The sequence below is a fragment of the Anas platyrhynchos genome, chromosome 6 (assembly GCF_047663525.1).
Source record: "Anas platyrhynchos isolate ZD024472 breed Pekin duck chromosome 6, IASCAAS_PekinDuck_T2T, whole genome shotgun sequence".
Classification (NCBI taxonomy): Eukaryota; Metazoa; Chordata; class Aves; order Anseriformes; family Anatidae; genus Anas; species Anas platyrhynchos.
The window spans coordinates 40,892,296-40,914,700 of record NC_092592.1 but is presented as its reverse complement, the minus strand read 5'-3'; the positions used below and the strand labels follow the sequence as shown (position 1 = coordinate 40,914,700).

Here is a 22,405-nt window from a genome sequence, read left to right as displayed (position 1 = left end):
CCTAGATGCCTGGAGACTTTGCAAAAGCAGAAACATCTCAGGATATCTGAGACCTGTTTTGCCTGAAGAGATGAAATTTTTACCAATTGCTGGTATTTTAAAATACTTTAGATGTGTCAGTAGCATGTCTTGAGAAACAACAGATGTACGTTCCCGGCCATGGTCTTGATGAGGTGCAGTCCAGTTCTTAGGGCTGGGAGATGAGATACAGACCAGTTCTTAGGGCTGGGAGAATGGGCGCTGCCAGCAGTAGCCCCGCCGTTAGCACTACTTGCTCGTGAAGATGTTTCCTTGCAGCCTGAGTTAACTGAGGTTTCTACTGCATCGCTCTGGCACGCTCAGGGCGCAGCCTGCCCACACAGATCCCTGCCTGGCTTCATTGTGAATTCCCACGGGATGAGGGCTAATGGAAATGTTATGCCAACTGCAGCGTAAGGCAAGGAGAGGGTGGGTTTGAAACAGTCACCCACAATTGTACTCCTGTCTCTTGAGCAAGAAGAGGCAAAAGCTGAAGGCAGAGCTACATCAGATTTCTGAGGTTATGTTAGAGGATGAAGAATGATTAGATACAAGCACAGGTCCTTCCTTAGCATAGCAATATAAAGGTACAGCAAACAGCAGGGGGAAGTCTGTCCAGATGCTTCTGGCAAGAACAGGAAACCTGAGTCTTATGACTTCTGCTTATTGTCAAAGACCAAAAACCTAAATCAAAACCTTACTAAAAAATAGCGGCTAACATCTTTTTGAGGTCATATGAGGAGACTCATCCTTCCAGATGTAAACTTCCCAGAGAAAAGAGATTGATTCTGGTGAGCAGCAGCACTGTGTGCTGGAAAATTACTTCTACTCACAATGAAAAAAGGAGAAAAATTATTCTTGTCTCAGGGCAGGACCTTTTGGGCTTTGGAGAGCTGCTCCTCATGGCTGCTTCCAGCTCTGTTTAGGTTAAAGAAGGACTAAGTCTAGCGTGTAGCAGGCTATCAGCCATCTGAGCTGTATATCTGAGTTTCAACAAAATGCTGAAATGATTCATCTGTCGTCTTTCTGGATAATTATGTCAATATGCTAAATTTCCTTTGATATTGGGAAAAACTTTTTGCATTTACAAAATCATTTAAATCTTGAATTTAATTATGGAAAATGTGGAACTATCTGCCTGAAAACTGTTACTTGGAATACACATGTATGAGTGATTCAGTTGCTTTGGTTGGTTTAAGCACGGTGTGCTCACATCCAGGAAAGTTTTTAGGAGCCAATGTCCTACTGAGAGTGTGAACCATCCATGTGCTCATGTGGGACCTGTGGAATTTGTGATCTAGTAGTGAAGGGACATAGTCAGCACCCTGCTGCTGGGTAGCTCTGGGCAGTGCATTTGCTTTTCCAGATTTTTGTTTCCACTCTCACTGTGTGCACCTCTCAGAACAGACTGCATGGTCCTTGGTACAGGCACTGGACAAAACAAAGCAAAAAGAAACCCAGAAATTGCCTTTGAAGAGACTGGAGAGTCCCTGAACTTCATCTCTGGGATGTTTGCAAAAACTGACTGATTTTTCTATGCTCAAATTAAGTTTAACCATGTTTGAGGTACTATTAATCAAATAACGGTTGCGCTCAGTTCCTTACTCAAATTAGCAAATTTACAACATTCCCATATGTATTAGAGATAGCATTATTTGGTTTATAGTATTTTAATAGGAGTGTTACGTTTCTCAGGCAGCAGAAGTTGCTCCAGTTTTAAGTGGGCTGTGACCTGAGGAGCAGCAGCCAGGAAAGGGCTTTCAGAAATTGATGCAAGTTATGATCCATTCTGCTGATGGGAAACTTGCTCCGAGTTGTGGTAGGCTTCAGGAAAGACAGCGTGAGACTTGGAAGTCTCAGAAGACATTAGTTGCTTTGTAGGTATCTTGACATCTCCCTTTTAAAAGCTGACCTTTCCTGGGTTCAGGCTTTTTCAGCTCGAGCCAGGAGCAGAAAGGCAGGTTGTTCTCCCCGAGGTTTTCCTTTTATCTGAGCTTCCATACGCGCTCCTAATCAGCTACCACCTTTTTTATTTTTGCCAGGGATTAAAGACCTGGGGTTATGGGGAATTCATTATTTTCACTTTACTGCTGTGAAGAAATAAAAGCATATCCGAAGTTCCTCAGCTCGAGTTTATGTCTGCTGTTGGAAATAGGGGTGAATCCAGGCTGGCAGGAAGAGCAGCAGGAAATGAATGAACATTGTCACAGGCGGCGAGCCCCACTCCTGGGGCACCCCCCAGGCTGTGGGCACAGGCACTCAGCTGGGGGCCCTTGCCCCTCCTGCTGCAGTGTTTGGCTCCATGGCTGGCTTCGCTTTGCTTTCCACGTGCATTTGACCTGGTCAGTATATTAACGAAGTCTCGCGAAAACAATCTGCAAAGATGGGAAGTTGAATTCTGGCACTGGTTTGTCCGATGAAGACGGTCACGTCCCCGGTCACCGGTGAGATGTTCCCACCGCCAGGCTTCTCGGCTGCCCCACACAGCTCCTGCCAGCTCCGGGGAGGGACCTTTCCAGCCAAAGCTTGCTCTTAACGTTGTTTGCTTTGCAAAAGTGCTTTAACTTCATGACTTTGTTGCTTTAATAATTCAGACAGCCTGAAGCTGGGTATTGTAAAGCTTTAATCCATTTTCTAAAGGTCATAGATGCCCATCCAGTAGATACACGATAGATAAAATTCCCCTGAAGTCTCTTCTCAACCGAGTGTCTCTTTGATATCAACACAAGCTTTATCCTTTCTCCTTTTTTTCCCAGTTTTATAAACGTTGGATTTTCTTCCCTCAAAAGAAAGGCTAGAAACATAATCCTCTGACATTAAACCACCACGGATATTTTTTTTCCCTTTTATTTCTCATCCTGTGCCGGAGCAGGTGCGAGGCCAAGGTTACATCCGTGCTGTGGGTGTTTTCAGGCCGCGTGTCGCTCCAGATGTCAGCCCCACAGCTCACCCCACACCTCCCAGCAGAGGGACACGTCCCGGGGGACACCACAAGAGGAGGTGCCCTGGCCACAGCCGGCTGGGGACAGCCAGGCGAGGGGCATCCTGAGGCCGGGGGGGGTCTCCGCAGACATGGAGGAGCTGGCACAGTTCAGGGCCTGTCCCGAACTGGCCTGATGTGCTCCAGCAATACCTTGCCATTTGTGTCTCAAGTTGTGGGAGCAGCAGGAGGGAAATTATTCAGCAGCTTTTTCTGCGATATGGTTGTGAACATTTTCATCTGAAACGAGGTCTGGGACATGGTAGTGCACACTGCACCAAGGGCATGGTTGGGGTTTCTGGAGGATTGGCCTCTCTAAGATAGTGATTTACAGCAAAAGCTACCCACTGTTGTTATCATTATATACCCAGACCCTTATTAATCCTTGCGTCTGAAACTGCCTGGGGTTTATTTCAGCCCCCAGCGTTCCTGGTGGATGAGTCACGTCGGCGTGGGGTGCAGGTGGGACGGAGGTGGGACTGATGCTGCCGCCAGCAGCTGGGGGCCCGTGGGCTGGCAAAGCAGCGTTGGAGAGCAGAGGGTGGAAACAGCACCTCCCGAAACACACCGGGACCCCGTGGGCCCCCCTGCAGGCAGCGTCCCGCCGGCTGCAGCCCTCCGTCCCGGCACTGCCCCGGAGGCACGGCCTGCCGCGGCGCTGCCCGGGCTCCCAGGAGCTGGCTGCTGGGCAGGGGCACTCCGCTCTGCTCCCTTCTCGTGCAGCTTCCCAGCTTGCCACCTGGATGCTGCTGTCCTCCTGAGCCCTGAAACCTGCTGGTTCCTGCTCGGTGGAAGACTGGAGGAAAACGGGATGCCAGTTTAAATGATGGTGTTTGCAGGTGATGTTTGTTCTCGAACAGCGTCCAACCCTGAGCTCACTCCAGTTTGTCCACCAGTCTTTTCCATCTTGTCTCAGGGAAGTGCCCTGCGTATTTTGATGAAGCCTCTTGATGGGATAAGGATGGCTTTCCTGGGGCAGTGTTTGTACTGTACTTACTCACAAGTGCACGTTCCTGCTCACATGCCTTCCTCCTTACGCTTCCCTTCCTAGGTGATGAAGGGCAGGCACAGACAGCACTTAGTGGTGTTCTTTGGGCTCTGGTGAAAGCTGGGAAACACACCACAGGTCATGTATACAACCAAGAATAACATTTTGGTGTGAGCTAGCCTATCCCCTTTATTGACTACGAAATAAACCATAGGGTGTTTCACTCCCCAGCACTTGGTAAACGTGCTCCACCTTGGGCTTGCAGAGCTGCTGGGGACAGCGCCTGCTTACCCCTGCCCTGAAATGTCACCTTCTCTTGTCGTTTCTCATCAAAGTGCTCCAGCACTGGATAGGATCTAGTGTCTGTTACCAGAATAAAGCCTGTCGGAATTAAAACAGACCAGTGAACTTGGTATGACGAACTGATGAAAACTCCTTGGCGCTTAATCACAGAGTTTAATTAGCGATGGAGCCTTTCCCTCCTTCTGGGGCTGTCTTTTGCGTCGTCTCATTGTTTTTCACAGAGCCGAGAGGAACTTTCATGCCTTCTAGACATCCACCCTTCTGTGAAATTTGGCTGAAACTGGCCAACAGTTCTAAAAGTCAGTAGGAGTAAATATGAAAAAAATCACATATCCTCATCTTCTTAGCAAACCAGACACAAATGTTTAATTCATGAAGCCTCGTGTGAAGGCAGCAGACTCAATCCCTCGCGGCGTGAGCCTGCATTGTAATGCAGTTGGCAGCGGAGCTCCTCTGTGGGAAAACCTGCGTCCTGGGCTGCAAGGACAGCAGCTCTGGCTGGTGGGGTGGTGGCAGTGTCCCCGGGCACCCTGTCACACTCTGGGGCTGTGGGCAGACACCTCGTGGTGTCGGTACGCCAGCATTGTTTGTATGTGGGACGTTGGAAGCGTGATGAACTGTCAGGAGCAATCGTAATGGTAGGACGTGATTGAAAAGGGTAGGGAGAAGGGTACTGAGTGATCCCGTCTTGCACCTCTGTCATCTTTGCCTCGCTCCTGCTCTTTAATTTTGTTGGCCCCAGGGATGTAACTAGTGCCTTTCCCTGGCATCCAAACAAGTTGTGTTTTGTTGTTTTTTTTCCAGTGCTTTTCTGTCCCCTACCACCTACCAACTGCACAAAACGGAATGGAAACACGAAATATAAAATGCCTTTAATTGTATGTAATTTTATGTAAAGCTTTCGGTTTTCCAAAAGCCACGCATTAAGTGAAAAGGAAAAGGAAACTTGTCACCCTGAGAGGGGTGTAAATGGAGAGGCCTGGCACAGGCCCAGCGCTGCTTGAGGTGGGCCGAGGCTTCTCCGGGCCCTGCGCGTTCCCTCGGTGCCTGCTCAGGCCTAAAGTCACGCAGTGACAGGCATATGTAATGCTTTCCTACGGCAGTTTCCAAAAGGTCGTTAGTGGGAGGAAGCCTAGACAGCAAATCCATAATACATCTTCCACATGACATGTTTGTGTACAGACTGTGAAGTTCTTGTTTGCTATAAAGAGTAAAATGATGCAGTGCCGCTACAGCGCAGGCAAAAGAAACAGCTCCCAGGAGGGTGCAGCTCCGTCCTGTGAGCTGGAGGCACAAAGCCAGGCTTTGTAGGGGCATTTTCTCTGTCCTCTGCAAAACCCCATGTAAAAGTCCCACAGTTGCGTCCAGCTGCCCCAAATGAGAGCAGCAGCGACGTCCTTGTGGATGGGAACATCTGGCACATTCTCACATGCCCTATTGCAAACAGGTGTTTTTTCCAATCACTTGTGACTACGGCAAATAAATCTTTGATTATTGTATTTGCACATTGACATTGTCATGTCCAAGCCAGCACCCTGACAGTTTAGGACCACAGGCTGGACCCCTTAGGACATCGTTCTGCCGTATTTCTGGCCTGGTTTCTTTCACATCATTATCTCTGCCTGGACTTGGGTGAACCATTAGCTCTCGTTTGTGGTCTCCTGCCAGACGAAAGCCATGCTGTGTGTCCCAGGTCGTTGTTTGGACACACAGGGGGCCCTGCAGCAGCTGCCCTCGGCCGTGTCTCTGGCACACGGTGGCTCTGCCAGGAGCGCTGCAGGGGACGGATCCCCTGGGCCCGGGCGAAGGAGCAGTGTCCCGAGGCGAACCACGAGGCTGCGTCTGCCTGTCGGTACAGGGAATGCTTGTGTGGCTAAATAAATAGCTGTGTCCTGCTTGAATTCTGCCTTGCTCTTACCCGTGACTGGTCTCAATATTAAATTCTCACAATATCTCCTGCCCCCCTGCCCCAGCTAAGCCACAAGTGCAGTCTCATTCCTAGACTTGGATTAAAAAGACCTTTCTGTGGATTTACGTCTGCTGGATGTCAGAGGTCTTTGAATCAAACATTAATACCTGTGTTCAGAAGGGCCAGCCTAATTACGGGGTGGGCAGACAGAGAGCCGTAGGTCTTCTGAGGGGCGGAGGAGATGCTGTAGCACCCACTGCGTGATGGCAGCAGATGCAGAAGAGAAAAAGCTGGAGGTCGTGTTCTTCCAGCATTGCTTGTAAGAGAAACTCCAGCTCGGCTGTGTTCATCTGTAGTCTTTGCGAAGAGGCTGTGCCTCATCTGTGACGGTGCCTTTGACAGCTCCGTGCCAGCAGCGCAGCCAACGTGCAGACTGCTGATCTAACATGGCCAACATTAAAACGTCTTGTTTTTAAAATAAAAAAAAATGTGCCCTGCTTTGCTAATGTTAATTATAAATCTCTCAGTGGCTTAAATATGGCTAGCATTTGGATCTTTTCTTTGTTCTGACAAGCAATCATACAGCACACCCCCACAAGCTAGTTAATTGAACCAAGAGCATGGGATATTTCAGCATCAGATGCAGGATTTGGCAACAATTAAGCTAAATTGGATGTCCGAATCATCTGCAAGCCCTCAGAAGCTGCAGTTTATGAGTTTTGAGTGTTCTGTTCGTGCTGGGGGTTGGACAATCCAATTACAAACCACTTAATGTCATAAATGATAAGTAACAATGTCCTCTGTTCTTATGAAATGTTGAACATGTTAGCATGATACAGCAAATATTCCCTAAGCACTTCTGTATGAGTTTATTAGAGTAAATATTTTCTGGATTTACCCCGAGGATTATGGGGTGTGCCCTCTTTGTTATTCTAGGCAGCACCGTAGTTCAGTGATGTTTGTCGAAGGAGCCGTGCTCCTTGTCTTCTCGTGATGTGTTTGTTCTTGTGGACTGGAGCAGCATTCAAAGAAGTCTGAAATTCTTGACTTCCTGTGCAAGTGTCTGTGCACTGCTTAGAAGCAAATCTGTTTCTCACAGCAATTTTACGGACATAAATCCAGAGAAGCTGCACTGGGTACGGCTCCATTCTTCTGCCTTTACCGTGGTGAGTGCAGGAGCTGCCCACAAGCCAACAGCCGTAATTGTGATTTATTATTGATCATAAACATCGATGGTGTTTGTCAGAGGCTGCCTTCCTTCTGCGGGTCATTGGCCCCAGCGGGAGGAAGCACCAAAATGATAGATTTGAGCTACCTGCTATTTTTTAAATTGTGTGATGTGCCAGGTCTCCTGTGTCTGCACGTGTCCTTTCAAAGTGGCAGGATGTGGTGCTGGCGTCAGATCAACTCGTGTAAATGGTCGGTGTTTTTCCAGGCAGTCTTTATTTATACCTCTTATTCCCTGGGAAGCAGATGAGCCGTACAGTCCCGCTACCTAATTGCATTATAGAAGATTTACAATTCGCCACATTAATCGTGGCTGGGTAGCCTCGGCCCTGGTTATTTATGGGGCTCAAAGCCGTTATGTCTGACCACATGCCTTACCAAACGGGGGGATCCTGGTGTGCTTTGGTGTAAATACAGGTGAGTGTTTCAGACACACTTTTCCCCTTTAGGCAGTGGTTCATATAAAGCAACCCCCTCGTGTCTGAGCGTGCCACCCAGTCCTTCCCATCACTGCAGCATTGCTGCTTGTTCGCCTGCACGGTGTGTGGGTACCATCACATCTGATGCCTGCCAAGTGTGGCCAGAAAATACCTGGAATTGTCAAAGTGCACCATACTGGATATTTTCCAAAGGATTTTCATTCTCCCAGTGCCTGGAGAAAGTTAAAAAAAAACCCTGCCCTCGGAATGCCTGCTTGATGAGGAAGCATTTCAGGAAAGCAGCAACTCGTGCGCTGCACAAAGGGGAACGTTTTGCCAGTGACAGGTGGGTGCTGCTCTCCCCAGTTGCTCAGGAGCTCAGTGTTTGGATGCTTTCTGATAATGAATTAATTCAGCCAAGCGCAGTGCACTTCTCAGACGCTTGCCCAGGCACAGAAACCTTTGCTCTGTCGCAGCTCAGGGACGGGTGCTGCGGGTCCCTTGCATGTAGCACAAGCGAGGGGCTTGGCTGTGCACGTGGAAAGCTGTTCTGGAGCACTCCTGGCATCCTGGGCACCACCCTGCTCTTCGGCAGTGTAAAACCTTATTCCTAATGTGTCCAAACTGTTGTGCAATGGTACTCCATTTCGCATTTAATTCTCCCCTCAAGACTGATGGATCTGGGGGAAGGAGAGACAGAAATGAGTAATTCTCAGCCTGAGCTGTGTTCCTGGATTCTATTCTGTCATTTAGGTACCTGCTTTTATTTATTTATTTATCTATCTATTTATTTATTTATTTGGCTCTGTTGTATCTTTCTGCGCATGCTTTTAGCACTGGGCAGACAGGGAAACAAACAGGAAAACAGCAAGGTCAGGCTGCTCAGCCTGTCAGTAGTGAAGAGGTTCTTAGAGAATGGCCATAAAATAAAGGCTTTGTAAACAGTGGAAGTAGAATGTGATTTCCATTAGGTTTCAGTTCCTGGGTGCTGCTTTCCTCCATCTTTCTTTCCCTTAATAACGCTGTTGGGAAAACTCAGCGTGCGATGTGACCGTCCTGCATGGTTCAGGTGCTAACGTGGCCGTCAGGGGCTGTCACGTACCAGGCAGCAGTTGCAGTTTGCTTGCTTTTTCCTCAGGGGAGGCATTGCTTTGGGTTCTCTTTGCCTGATTTTTTACACAACCTGCAAGGAATCCATTTTTGCCAAGACATTTAGTTTCTTTCAGTCTTGGTTGAAGTTGGCTACTTCAGAAGTTACTGGAGAAGGAAGGCGCTGGGCAATCAGGACAGGCGGTTTGGTGGAAGTGCCTTGTTTCCCGAGGAAGGAGGTAACACCAGGGCTGCAAGAAACCTGAAAGCCTTTTCCCACGCCGAGGGAGGGTCACCAATTTTAGCAGGTATTTATCTAGACTGTTGCTAGCACCATGGGGTGCTGGAAGTTGTACATTCCTGCTGAGGATCCCCCAGCAGTCTGCTTCAGTATCTTGCTGTGCCTAGCCTTAGAAACTTTCTCTCAGTAAGTAACCTCAAGCTTCCATGTTGCCATTTATTACCTGTGCTGTTGACCTTGGATATAAAGAATAATTTATTTTCTTCTGATTTGCAGCATCTTTGGTGTATTTGAGATTTTCTGCCTCCTTCAGCCAACCCTTTTGAAGCCAATGAGCTCATTTCAAGCAGTTTTTCTTCATAAGACACTCCTCTTGCTTTAATTTGGGCAATGTGTCTGATTGTTCTTGCCCAGTTGCCATACCCAGCCCCATCCCCAGGGGTTCATCCCACTTCTCCGTGCCTGCCTGCTGTTGGTCATGACTGTTCTGCATCCCTACCTGGTGTGCAGCACTTCTACTCTCCCAGCTGCTTGCTTGCCATTATCAAGGTCATCAGTGCCAACAGTGAGCAGCCCCACTGCAGCCTGCACAGCCTCTCCTCTGATACCTCTCTGTCTGGACAGTGCACGGTGCCTCCTCTAGGACTGGTGTGACCCCCATTGCTGTCCTTGGAGTGCGTACTCCTGAGGCCGGGGTGGGGAGCACTTCCAGGGAGTACAGTCTGAAATAAATATGCTTCAGGTGTTCTTCCAAAAGCTGAGTGCTTCGGGAAATTGTGTTGTCTCTTCTAGTCATTTTGCAGACGCTTGGAAATAAGGTTACTTCCCAATTCTCCGCTTATCTCCTAATTAACATGAGGGGGTTTTCGGCATGGATCAGTCCCTCAAAGAGAGATAGCAGCTCTAATGGGAAAGGAAGGATTTATCTTCAGATGCAGTCCTTGTGATATCAGACTAGGATTTTCTCTTTCCCCAAGTAGTGTCAGCCTGTCGTATCAGCTCTGAAGTGATATTAGAGACTTCACACACAACCTTCAGATTGTCCAGGACCCTACGTGCAACATACCAGCTGAGTTATACCCCCAATTCACATAAATATGCTGTGCTCGTTTCCTGGGATGTCAGGTTTGTATTGGAACTGGTGAAGGGTCTGGTGTTGGGGTTGTCAATAAACCAGCACTCTAGTAATGTGGATGTACACCAACTTGCTTTTTATAAAGCAGGGGGTCAGAGCCGTAGGCTGACTCTCTATTTGCAGCTGTGCTTGATTAAAAAGTGCACTGTAATAAAACATTACAGTATAATGAATATAAAAATTACATAGGACATTATGTTGATATAAGAAGAAAAAAAAAAAGTAAATTAAGACAACTGCTGACCCCTTTTTTACAAAGAATTCAGTATACAGGTTGAAAATGGACTATGTTAGCAGGCAGTAGTGAGGCAGGAGCTCAGGGCAGCAGCAGCGCAGTGGAGCTGTTAGATAACGGCACCATCACGTCATCAGTTGGTGCACTGGATGAGGAGAGCTACAAAACCACAAGGAGCCACTGATTTCAAGGTGTTCTGCACAAACATGGGAAATTATTTTAATCTTTACATTGCAAATTCTATCTTTTTATAGTTGTGAAATGCCTAATTTGGCAACCTTTTGTGTCAGAGGGTATTTTGGTTAGAGGAAGCATCTCACAGTTGATAACTTTAAGTGCATATTGGGCAGTAAGTACTATAGATGTAAGACAGGTCAACTCACTGAAAAAAATAGTGACGAAAGACTGTCATTTGTAGCAGCACTTTAGGAACGCCTTAGACTGGTATTAGTAAGAGCAGTCTTCAGTGCCAAAGAAAGATGGACTGAGCGACTTCAGAAATGACCTGATGTCACACAGGCAGTGAGGTAGGAGAGCAAATAATTTATGTATGAAGCATTGTCAGATAAGTGACAGATTAGGGTTTATTCACATGCGTTGGCAAGTGTATGGAAAAAAACATCATTTTCCATGGTCATCTGGAAAAAGTAGAGTATCACAGAAATATCAAATGCGGTTCCAGATGAGTCTGCTGAAAGCTTCTAGACACATTCCTTTATAAAATGTGGATAGCAAAGCTGAGGGGCGATGAGCTCAGTCACTGCTGTGCCCCTTGCCGTGCCTCCTGCCACCAACCCGGCGAGCACTGCCTGCTGCGCCGCCGCTCCCCCTGTGCGGGGCTGCCCGCGGTAGCTGCTGGCTCTTGGGGTGCTTGGCTGAAGTCGCAGCGATTACTCAGCTGAGTAACTGCTGCCTGCTGTGCGTGGGGATGTTTGTGGTGATGGGCCGCTTGAGGGACGGTGAATAACTCAGCAGGATTAATTAGTGGAAGCATAAAAGCTCCGCAGTGCCTAATGGGAGAGCTGCAGTAGGAAGATCCTCTTCTGTGCTGTTGAGTGCTCAGAGCATATTTCTGCATTTTGGTAATACGATATTGTTCAGTGGCGTTTGGTAGGTTGGACAGAAAGGCATGTGAGGTAGAGCCCTGTCTTCCTAGGAACACGTTCCCCATCCAGGCTGGAGGCAGCCCCTGGGCTGTTGGTGGTCCCCGTGCCCCTGCAGCCCCCTCCCGCAGGACACGCGGCTCGCCCCAGTCTGCTGGGACAGGACCTGGTGGCTAGAAGGGATTGCAATGGGTTCGACATGAGCAAGGGGCTCGTGTTTTGTGTGTGGAGTTTCTGCACGGGCACAGGTGGGTGCTGGGGCTGGAGGAGACATCTCCTCGAGGAGCTGCCATCACATGCACTTGCTTGTTGTTTTCTAAAGAAGGGTCGACAATGGTCTTAACCACAACTCATCATTAATGCTCTCCCTTCTGAGATGGTGTTTTCTCACTGGTACTTTTGCTGCTTGTACTACGATAGGTCATGGCATGTTCTCCGAGGGTGGCACTCCGAAGGCTTCGTGTTGAGTGTTGGACAAAGGGAGAGTAAAGCTGTGTTTGATCACATCCTGCAAGGTCTAGGCTTGAGCTGTCCTTTTTCCCAAGGGAAAGGTAGTGGGGATTTTAATGCAGTATTAAAAAGGAAATCTGAACAGATGGAGCTATAACCTGGCCAAACTTCCATCCCGCCAAGTTACGGGCTTTGAACCTGGAGCTGATGGGGTAATTAATGCTCAGTGCAGCGTGCACAGTGTGTGCACGGGGGCATTTGCTGTCACGTAGCAATTGCTTACACTTACTCTGGTTGCTGGCTGCCAGTTGGCAGACCCAACGCCCAGTGTCAAACCTGAGAGGTTTTCCGATAGCTTTGGCACATGAGCTGTTCTTAATGAACTGAAGTGAGCCTTGCTCACCTTCTGCTGGGAATCACTTCACAATCTGCTGGCATCTTAGGTACCAGCATCTGCACTCTGATAGCTCTCATGGTTACTTCACAGTCCCTTGTGCCTGCTGCTGACAAACAAGGTCTGTTGGTACAGGGGGACTGTCTCTAGATGAGGTGTCTACTAGGGCAGATCTTTGTGAGAATTTGGTGATAAACACATCAGTGCAATGAAGCAAGCTTCTGCCAGTGGAACATGGAGCATCTGGCTGCAAGTTTCATTAAATGCCTCCGGAAAGTTTTGCATGGTGGAACACGAGCACTGCCGCCTTCCTTGGCTGCCAAGTTACACCTGCATTTATTTACTTCAGCAATGGAGACACTTGTGCCTGGAGGCACTCTGCGGCGGCAGCACAGCGCCCTGGCTGTTAGGGCACGCTGCTCTCGGTGCCATCGCCTGGCAGCATCTTTTCAGGATGAGCGATGAGGTTTTTCCAAATAGCACAGGGATTGTTTTGGCCTTGGGATCAGGAATAGCTACAACATTAATTTATGTCCAGAGATTAAATAAAGCCCTCCATTCTTCATTGGAAATGATTAGATTTCCGTCTGCTCCCAGGTTTTATCAAATATGTAACTAAAAAAACCGTCTTGTCTACCTCTTTGACCGGCGTATAAAACATCACAGAATCTAATTTTGGCTGTAATGAAAGATGACTCCAAGTACAAGACTTAACTCAAGCTGTTTGTCAGCCTCAGGAAGATGTATTTTCACATTTTATCCAGAAAAGACTTGTTAACTGGAGTTGTGTGCTGGGGTCCAGATGCTCCCAGAGTGCAGGGATTGCTGCTGGTGTGGAGGAAGCAGTGGGCCCAGGGTGGGCACACCCAGAAGGCAGAAAGAAGACGGGTCACAGTGTGCTCGGGGGGTCTGCAGGTCGGTGGGACTTCTCACTGCTGTTCTTCGAATATTAAAACAGAAAATCCTAGCAGAGAGACGGGCATGATTAAAGCTGTTCAAAAATGCAGGTGCCTGTCAGGTTTTCCTGGAAGCGTGGAAGCTTCAAAACACATCTCCCTGCTTGTGCTCACAGCCGTGGGGAAGCAGAAGCCGTCTGCATTCAGGCTTTCAGGTGCCCGCTCTCGTCTGTCCCTGGGGTCAGCAAGTCCGGCAGTGCCGCGTGGAGGGCACACGTCGAGGCTGTGCCCAAAGGAGCAGCCTGCGTGCTTCTGTGCTGCAGCATTCAGTAAAGACATCGGGTGCTGAGGTAGCTGCCGATGATTTCTGTCCAGCAATGGAACCACGTAGCTGGTGTGCGCGAGGGGAGAGGGTGGGGGAAAAGGCAAACAAAACTCAAAGGCAGTGCTTCTCTTCCTATGTGTTTCTTCAGTTTATATGCTGTCACATCCTTGGCTTTTCCTTGTTTATTTGGATTAATGTCTCTGATGAGGTATAGAAGTCTACGTATTTTTGGAGCTGCAAGTCAAATAATCACCCGTACCCAAAACTCGATTGCAGAAACATCTGCTTAATGTCTGGCTGGATGTTATTTCTCAGCGTGACATGAAAAGGAAGTGTTTAATCTGAACCATGTAAAATTCCTTTAAATCACAGGATTCAGAGCTTGTGGATAACATTCCGCATTGTCTCCTCAGGAATTCTTTCAGGAAAGTTGGAAAAAAATTCAAGATAGACACCAGATAGAAGAGCTCAGCTCCCACCTTGCTAGATACAGGAACCAGTAAGGAGTTTTTCCTGGGGTGTTTTCTGTGGGTTGGTTGTGTTAACATTGAGATGCTGTTTATGTCAACAGCAAGACAGAAATAGAAATAAGAAATAAAAATAAGAAAAAAGGTTCATTTTGAACAAAAAAATCAAAGAAAAAAACCCTGCAATGGCAGCTTTGCATGTGTTTGAGCACGCTCCCAACTGCCCCTATTCTACGTGTTTTCCTCCCAGAGGAGTGAGCACGATACAAATCAGCCCGGTCTGTGGCACTCACAGTTCTGCAGATCTACACAAGAGCATGAACACGATCTTAAGATCAGACAGCTAAAGTTACTGAGGTGTGACACCCTGAGATGCTATCTCAAACAACAATTTTTATTTTAGCTCAGAAGAGGTTTTCATCTCTACCAGACGCAACTGAGAAAAGGATTTTTAATGGAAGTGTTGACATGGCCTGAAAACACCAGCAGGCTTGCTGTGAATAAAAGTTTTATCAGCTACTGTTACCACTTGGCTGTAGCAAACAGCCACGCTGAATTAAAGAGGTTTTAATGATTTATGGTGTTCTCACAAACCAGTCCTTCATCAATCTTGTGATAAAGCATAACTTTCAGCAGGGAAAAAGTAAAACGGTAAGACTGCATGAAAAATACCTTAAGGTGCAAAAGATGGGGAGGTGTTCAGAATAAAAAATAAAATCAACTCTCAAGGTAAGGATGTGAAAGCAGATGCGTCGAGCTGCTAACCTTGTACTTAGAGCATGTCTCCTGAGGACTGTAGGCTTTTTCCATTCGCTGTAACTTAATACCTTTTAATTTCCTTTATACCTGAGTAAATGGGTTCTGATTTTGACCTTTGCATCTGAAGAGGGAACTGTGTTATTAATATATTTGCTGTTATTCTTTGAGACGTAGCTATAACGAGGTCCCAACTGGCTGAAATTGATAATTGCTGAAAAGCTGCTTATGGTACCAGCTTGCTGTGGAGGCCAGATGCCTGCGTCTGGGTGCAGCCCAGTGGATGCAAACAGCACAGACCTCTCTCACGAAGGCCACATGGAGCTGCTGTGCCAGCTGCTGTGCCCTTTTCGGGAGCCTAAAAATGTGGAGGTACTTCCCAAAAAGAGCAGCGTGCAGCAGGAGCACCTCCTGGTGCTGCGTGTGTCCCTGGCTGTGAGCACCAGCATCCCACCCAGGCCCAGTATGACTACTGGAGCAACAATTTCAGCATCACGCCTGGATGTGTGCGTTGTTCCGAGGAGCAGAACCGCGCAGAACCCAAAGGCAGGGCTGCTGCAATGGGCAGGCCCGGCCGGGCAGGGCCCTTGGCCTGGTCCCCTGCAGGGGCACGGCCGAGGCCGGGCTGGGAAGCGCCGTGCTCAGGGCCAGCAGCCTGCAGGCCTGTCACTGCGCCTCGTGCTGCAGGACATTGCTGTGCAGATCCTGGTGGTGCAGGACATTGCTGTGCAGATCCTCGTGCTGCAGGACATTGCTGTGCAGATCCTCGTGCTGCAGGACATTGCTGTGCAGATCGCGGGGAGCAGGGCTGCAGGTGGCCCATTCTTTGCACGGGGCTTTGTGTGCCGGAGATAATAGCGGGGGAAAACACTGCCAGAGACACCATTGTCAAAGCTGTTCCCAGAACAAAGTTCTGGTTAAATAAGCTGCATAATCAAAGCAGTGAAGGCTGTTGGTTGTTTTAAAGTATGTTTTTACTCGGGATCAGACAGTATTATGGCAATGGGTCCCCTCTGAGAGTGGGGTCAGTGTCCTCATGGTGCTGGGCACCGCATCGGGGGCAGCTCCTGCTGCAGGTTCCTGCTCTCCGCAGCCCACGCCCTGTCCTCTGGGACCTGTTGGTGTTACTGCTGTGTGTCAGGGAATCCTCGGTTCCCCTTTTGTTCCCAGCCCAGCTTGCAGGCTTTGTGCTCCCCGTAGCTGCTCCCCGGGCTGTGCCCGAGCACCTCTGCCCATGCTGCCTCCTGTGCGTGTCAGGGCGCGGGGAGGACCCAGCTGCCAGAGGGCTGCTTTCGGCAGAGCCAGCACAAACGGGGCCTTATCGAGGATGCTTTAGATGGGCTGAATCTGGTTTGATAAATTTGAGTTGATCGTTGTCAGGTGCTGCCGGTGTTTCACACCCGATGCAACCTGTAACTCAGTGCTGCTTTTTTGCTTCTCGAGCTTCTCGCTCAAGCCTGGGGATGTGGGGCCACAGTCCCAGCCCCAGCAGGGTGTCCACCCCTGTGTGTCCACCCCTGCGTGTCCACGGCACCGGGGCTCGGGCTGGTGCAGTGCCGCAGGGGTGACCCAGCCCCGGGATCCCTCCCGGCCGGACACAGAAGTCAGGACCTGGCTGTTAGGCGGGTAGGTGCCTCCAGCACAGCTCCATCCAGCTGCTCACCGTGGTCGTGTGCCTAATGGGTCCTTGACATTTTAATTATATCACTGCAAGTACACCTAGGAGACAGCTTTAAGCTTCGTTATCTTGGCGATGGCTAAAAAAAATTTGATTGTATGGTTTCATCCTTAATGCTTATTAGAACTGTAGAACAAATTAATATTATCTTTTTAATTACAAATGTTACACAGATGTTAATTAACAGGCAAAGACTGTATTTCAATTACCATCAGTGCAACCATAATACAAAATGGATATGAAGATTGGTTTTAAATAACAGGGTAGCTGATGCTGCCTACTGTGCAACCGTGACACTGTGGCCACGTCAAATGTCTTTGGTTCCTCTTCAGAATAACTTGATCCTTTTTGTTACTTTCCTGATAGCTGAAAATCAACTTTCTTTTATATATATATATCATTGACAAAATATAACATTTTAATATATTTATATATATAAAAAAATATAATTGTCAGACATTGCTGCCTGCAGTCAGGGCGTGAGGGCATCCGCAGCCCCGAGGCATGGGAAGGGGAGCGGCAGCAAATGTTTTTGGGGAGGTTCTGCAGCTTGCTGAGGCTGGGAGGCAGAGGAGCAGAGCGGGCACATCGATGGAGAAGGTGTTTGCTGCCAGGGGCGGCTGGTGTTTTCTGTGTTGGGTAAAAGTTTAGGGCATATTCTGGCGGTGCTTTTGCTCATGTCGATTGCTAATGACTTCATTGGAGCTGGCGCATGTTTGGGAGCTGAGAGCTGCTGCTCTGGGTGATTAATGCCTGGGGGGTGCTGCTGGGGTCAGCTAAGCCCCGCGGGTGCCATGGATGCGTCAGCTGCAATGAACAGCCGGTGCCGGGATGGCCGCTTGTAGCTGCAGTGCTTCTCGTCTCTGCACGGTGGGAAATACGCGGATTTTTATTTAACCATCTGAATATGTGATGGGAGTTTGGTACGCGTTGCGTGTCCAGGAGCCCAGGCACAAATACCCAGAGGCAGTCAGCAGGAACGGGAGTGTGAGTCAGTGCGTTTGGATCAGGTGTAACCACTCCGAATCAGCTCTTGCAAGCTGGAGCAGTGTTCTCCTGGGGCTCGCTTCGTGTAGGATTAAGGTGACTGATGTTAGTGTGTAGTACTTGCTAATGCAAAGCATTGACTCTACTCTAAAAACAAAATAAGCGAAATCCAGGTTTGTACGCTGAAGCTACTTGATGGCTATCAGCCGGAGTCAATAATGTTTCTGTGTGTGGAAGGATTACGGTGCATTTCCTGGTCTTTCAAAGGCAGAAGCCATTAAGAGGTTCTGGAAAACCTACTGCTCACATTCCCAAAGCAAGAGGAAGATTCTTGAACCCATCTGGGTGCATTTGCATCAGATGTGACAGTAATGTCCTGCAGAGGGTGGGATCGTGAGTGCCTTAATTTAAGATGACGTCTGCCTCAGTAGAAGGAAAAATAATCTTTGGGTAGCTGAGATCAAGCAATCTCAAGTATTTATCAGCTTCGCAGATACTGCCCAGAATGCAAAGTACTTGCTTTTGTTTGAGCCCACAGACAAATTGTGCTGTTCCATTACAATTAGCCTGAGATAAGTCAGGACATGCTATTAAATGATTAGATGACCTTTCATCTGAGTGGGGATTTCAGCCCATTGGATTCATTCAGAATCAGCAGGAAAAAAGTTATTGAATTTCTAAAGAAGAGGCAAAGCCTGCCTGCCTAAAAGATAGCAAAGAAGTTGGACTGAAAAATGTACAGAGCAGCAAAAATCTGGAGGATCAGGGAAAATATCCTAAAATAACAAGAACAACAGCAAAAAAATTTCCAGTGAAAAAAATGTCTTGCAGTCTCCTGGACAACAAAAAAAAGGTGACAACCAAATCTCTGCTCTCTAATTCCACTCCAAGCTACAGCATGGTTGGGTGGAAAACAGAAGTAACTCTTCAAAGCAGTAGCTCAGCGAGTGCTACGGAGGAATAAGAAGCCAGATCATTCCTGGCTGTTTATGGACTTTGTTTCTGCTGTTGCTGCTTAATCCACTGAGTGACAAAGAGCGCTGTGATTCTGCAGAGCGGGGCTCATCCCGAGGCTTTGCCCTAAGACGTCTGAACGGGAGGCTCCTGGGTGGGAAACGGGGTCGGGCGGGCTGGGGCTGGATCCTTGGCTGCTCCGGCTGCTGAGAACACGCTGGAAGCACGAGGTGCAAGGGCAGCTCTGTCGACAGAGAGTGTTGTGAAGGAGCAGCTCACCTGCACGCCGCATGGTCATGCACAATGCTTTAAGTGTGTGGCACACATGGGTGCTGCACCGTGGCCACAGAGCTGGCGTTAGCAGCCGAGCCAGCAGAGCTGCAGGTGGTCCCCCACAGTGGGAGCTGCGTCCTGCTGCTGTCTCAGTCCCTCTGCGTGTTCAAGGTTTCCTTTAAACACATCTGTCTTGTAGAAGGTGTTTGTGAGGTGCTCCGTGCATGTGCAGCGTGTCCTCCTCGGCTGGTTGCATAAAGGAGTTTGGGAACGTACTGGGAAGCTGCTTACAGCATGCTGGGCTGTGCTTGTGGCTCTGCCCCACTGTCACTTGGGCTTGTTTTGGGAAGACCCAAAGGACTCTGATGCCTTTACACATACCTGCACGTGTAGACACACTCGTGTGCTGTGTGCTTTAACTGTAACACCTACATAAAGAAGATGCATATTGCAAAGCCAAGAGTCCATCTTCCCCTCCCATTACTTCTTTTGGGGGCATCATCTAGGTCAGCAATCCTTGTTAGTCACCTCTAAATTAATGCCATAGATCGGGCTGTTGAGCAAAGACCGAGATTGCCCCAGATTCGGATGAAAACAAGCCGCCAGCTATGATGACAATACAGGCGTTGCCATTGTCTGGGGCCCCATAAAGTGGGATCGAAATGGGAGATGTTAAATGCACATCTCATGTCCTGAATAGTAAATGCAAGCTCCAAACCCTTTGTGCCTTTAATGCAATAAAAGCAAAGGCAGCTGTATACAAACCATTTGGCAGCAGCTGAATGCTCAGGGTATCTGGGACTCTATTAAATCTTTTATGTGCCATGTCTTGAGCAATATCCTACCAGCTGATGCCTGCCTTCTGCCTTGCAAATCTGGCAGCATCACATACAATTTCTTCTAATGGCTGCATTTAAGCACCAAAATTTTCCTTTGTGCAGCGAGGGACCACGTTATGCAGGATGAGGACAAAGTAGGCTTTTCTTTTGCTTTCTTGTGTCTCTTCGCTTTGTAGATCTACTTGAAAAATGGATCGAGCCTAATAGAAAAAGCCACTTAGACTCGTTACCAAGTAGACGTTTCTTGCTTCCTCAAGAGCAGATGCACGAGCAGAGGAGCAGACAGAGGTGCGTGATGGGCACTATGTGTCTGTGCACGGGACACATTTCTGTGGGCGCAGACATTTCAGGGAGGATTCCTGCTGCCACGGAGGACCGAAACGTCCGTGCCAGGCGAGGGCAGGACCAACGCCGCTCCTCACGTTGTAGACCAGCGCTAGGCCCTGCCAAGAACTGCATTAACGTCCTTAGCCATTAAGGGCTGTAGGGGTGACTGCAGGGCACACAGCATGCCCCAGCCCTGGAGGAGTGCCCGGGGCACAGGAGACTTGTCCTGGCGCCCCTTGCCTTGTGCCTGGGGCCTCGCCGGCACCGCTCTGGCACCAGCACCTCCCTCTGCCCCCGTGGGGCTGCCCCCAGCCGGCACTGCGTGGGGCTTGGCCATTAGCAGAATGTTCCTATTGACTCCCAAGTGTTGTGTTTTTCTTTTTCTTTTTCCTTTCTTTTTTTTTTTTCTTTCTTCCAGGAAATAGAGAATAAAAGTTTCTAGAGCACTTGAAGCTGGAATTACTTGGTATTGAGGTGATGCTGTTCCATTTCAGAAAACAACTTAGGATGATTGCAGAGTACAGGAATCTTCCATCACTTTCTCATTTATTCTACTGGGTGTCCCTTTTCCCTGCAGAGAAACAAAAAGCAAATGACAGAAATGTGAAAAGCAATGCATGTGAAAATACTGAAAGTCAAAATCTAAACCAAAACAAACAAAAGAAAGATTTAGAAATTTAGAAACACAAACAGAAATCAGAAGAGGATGTTGTTCAGTGTCTGGCAAGCTGTTAGTGAAAGGCTGTTTTTAGAAAAGCAGAGTCCATGATTTAAAGAGCTGTTGTTAGGTCTTTCGGTTCAAAGAAATTAAAAAAGAGAGTTTCTTTTGAGTGGCTAATTAAACATGCAGCCAGCGTAGTCTGCTTTAAGCAGAAGTCAGATCCCGCGGGTGCTTTGCCTTGCGCTAGGTAGTTCGTTGCCATTTGACCTGCACTAAGCAGGGCTTCAGCTGATGTTTTTTTATCACCACTCCCAGCAGAAGCCGCAGGCGAGCAGCTTTGGCACCTCTGGGCATTGCAGGTGGCAGGGACGGGGCTCCAGGAGCCCTCGCTCGTTCTGCTGGGCCTGGCAGAGAGTGGCGGGGGCTGGGGCTGCCCTCCCGCAGCTGTGGCCACGGGCACCTTGCCCTGGTGCTGAGGCCAGCTTGCCCTGCTTGCTGCAGGACCAGGCATGTGGCCACGCTCTGTCCCCGAGCAGGGGGTTCTGGAGGCCTGGACCTGGTTTGTGCAGTTCCAATCACTTGGGAGATGGCAGCCGGGAAGCCTTTAGCACGGGGTCTGAGGTGTGCACGGAGTTATAAAATCCGTACCTCTGCTCGTACAGTAATCGCGGTGACAACCGCAAAATAATCCCCGTAATTGGAGTGCGTGCCGCTAATTGGGGTGTTTTCATCAGGCTACTGATAACCACCCATTATTGTGTCACCTTCTTGCTGTAACGTGTCCTTGATGATATTATATTATGTGCCATTAGCACTTGCAAACAGTTATTAATGGGAGCCTTGCAGAGGAGCAGCAGTTCAGAGGCTGAGGCCCCGCACAATGTGGGTGCCACGGCTCAGACGGGGGGGGAGAAGTCACCTTGGGGTCGGCCTCGCCGTGGTGGTCCACATGAAGGCTGTAGGAGCAAACGGCCAGATTTTATTTTATTTTTCCAAAGAAAATACATTCAGCACATTGTGATAATAAGCATGTCGTCTGATAATTAAAAGAGGACAGATGTAATTACACCACATGCATAATGTTCATTAATTCATTTAAAAATAGTTACCTTGATAACTGCAGTGTCGTCGGGAGTCAGAGGAGCCTTGGGGAGCAGCACCAAAGGAAATAGCAGCAGGGGAACCCAGCTGAACCCCCGGCCCTGTGGGGGGTGCCTGGAGAGGCAGAACCGAACCGCGTGCACCCAGTGCCCTGCCCAGCGCTGGGTTTGTGGGGAGCTCTGTCATCACTCAGGAGATGGCTCTGAAACCTGTTTATGCAGCTAAGTAAAGCTGCAGTGAGGATACAGAACGTTTTGCTAAACCTTTTATCTTTTTCTCCACTTTTGCTGTCCTTTAGGTGTGCATTGTGCAGAAGAGAGACACTGAGAAGATGTATGCCATGAAGTACATGAACAAGCAGCAGTGCATCGAAAGGGACGAGGTTCGCAACGTGTTCAGGGAGCTGGAGATCCTGCAGGAGATTGAGCACGTGTTCCTGGTGAACCTCTGGTGAGCTTCTCCTTCCCTCTGCCTCCTGGTGGCATGCCAGCATGTCATGGCCTCGAACATTTTAAGACAGCCTATCTTTTGCCATCAAAAACCTTTGTGTGTTTTTTTTCTCAGCAAGCCCTCTTGCAAATACTCCTATCACGTACCTACTGAGGGGCCACTCACCAGTGTAACTAAAATATTGTAGTGTGTTGTGTGCT

The 22,405-nt window shown here is 48.6% G+C and overlaps 1 protein-coding gene across 5 annotated transcripts in view; it reads left to right on the top strand.

The window, feature by feature from the left end:
* The window catches only part of STK32C (serine/threonine kinase 32C), a 79,301-nt gene that overhangs the window by 42,767 nt on the left and 14,129 nt on the right, over positions 1 to 22,405 (top strand). For 3 of the 5 annotated variants that reach the window (XR_011810197.1, XM_072039952.1, XM_038181450.2), the window contains one exon: positions 22,054 to 22,205. Coding sequence is in view for 3 of the 5 variants with exons in the window: in XM_072039952.1 (XP_071896053.1) it covers positions 22,054 to 22,205 (152 nt within the window). In the remaining 2 variants the exon portion in view is untranslated. Of the gene's footprint in view, positions 1 to 16,427; positions 16,562 to 22,053; positions 22,206 to 22,405 lie in introns of those variants that run through there. The other 2 variants (XM_072039953.1, XM_072039954.1) reach the window with 2 other exon arrangements.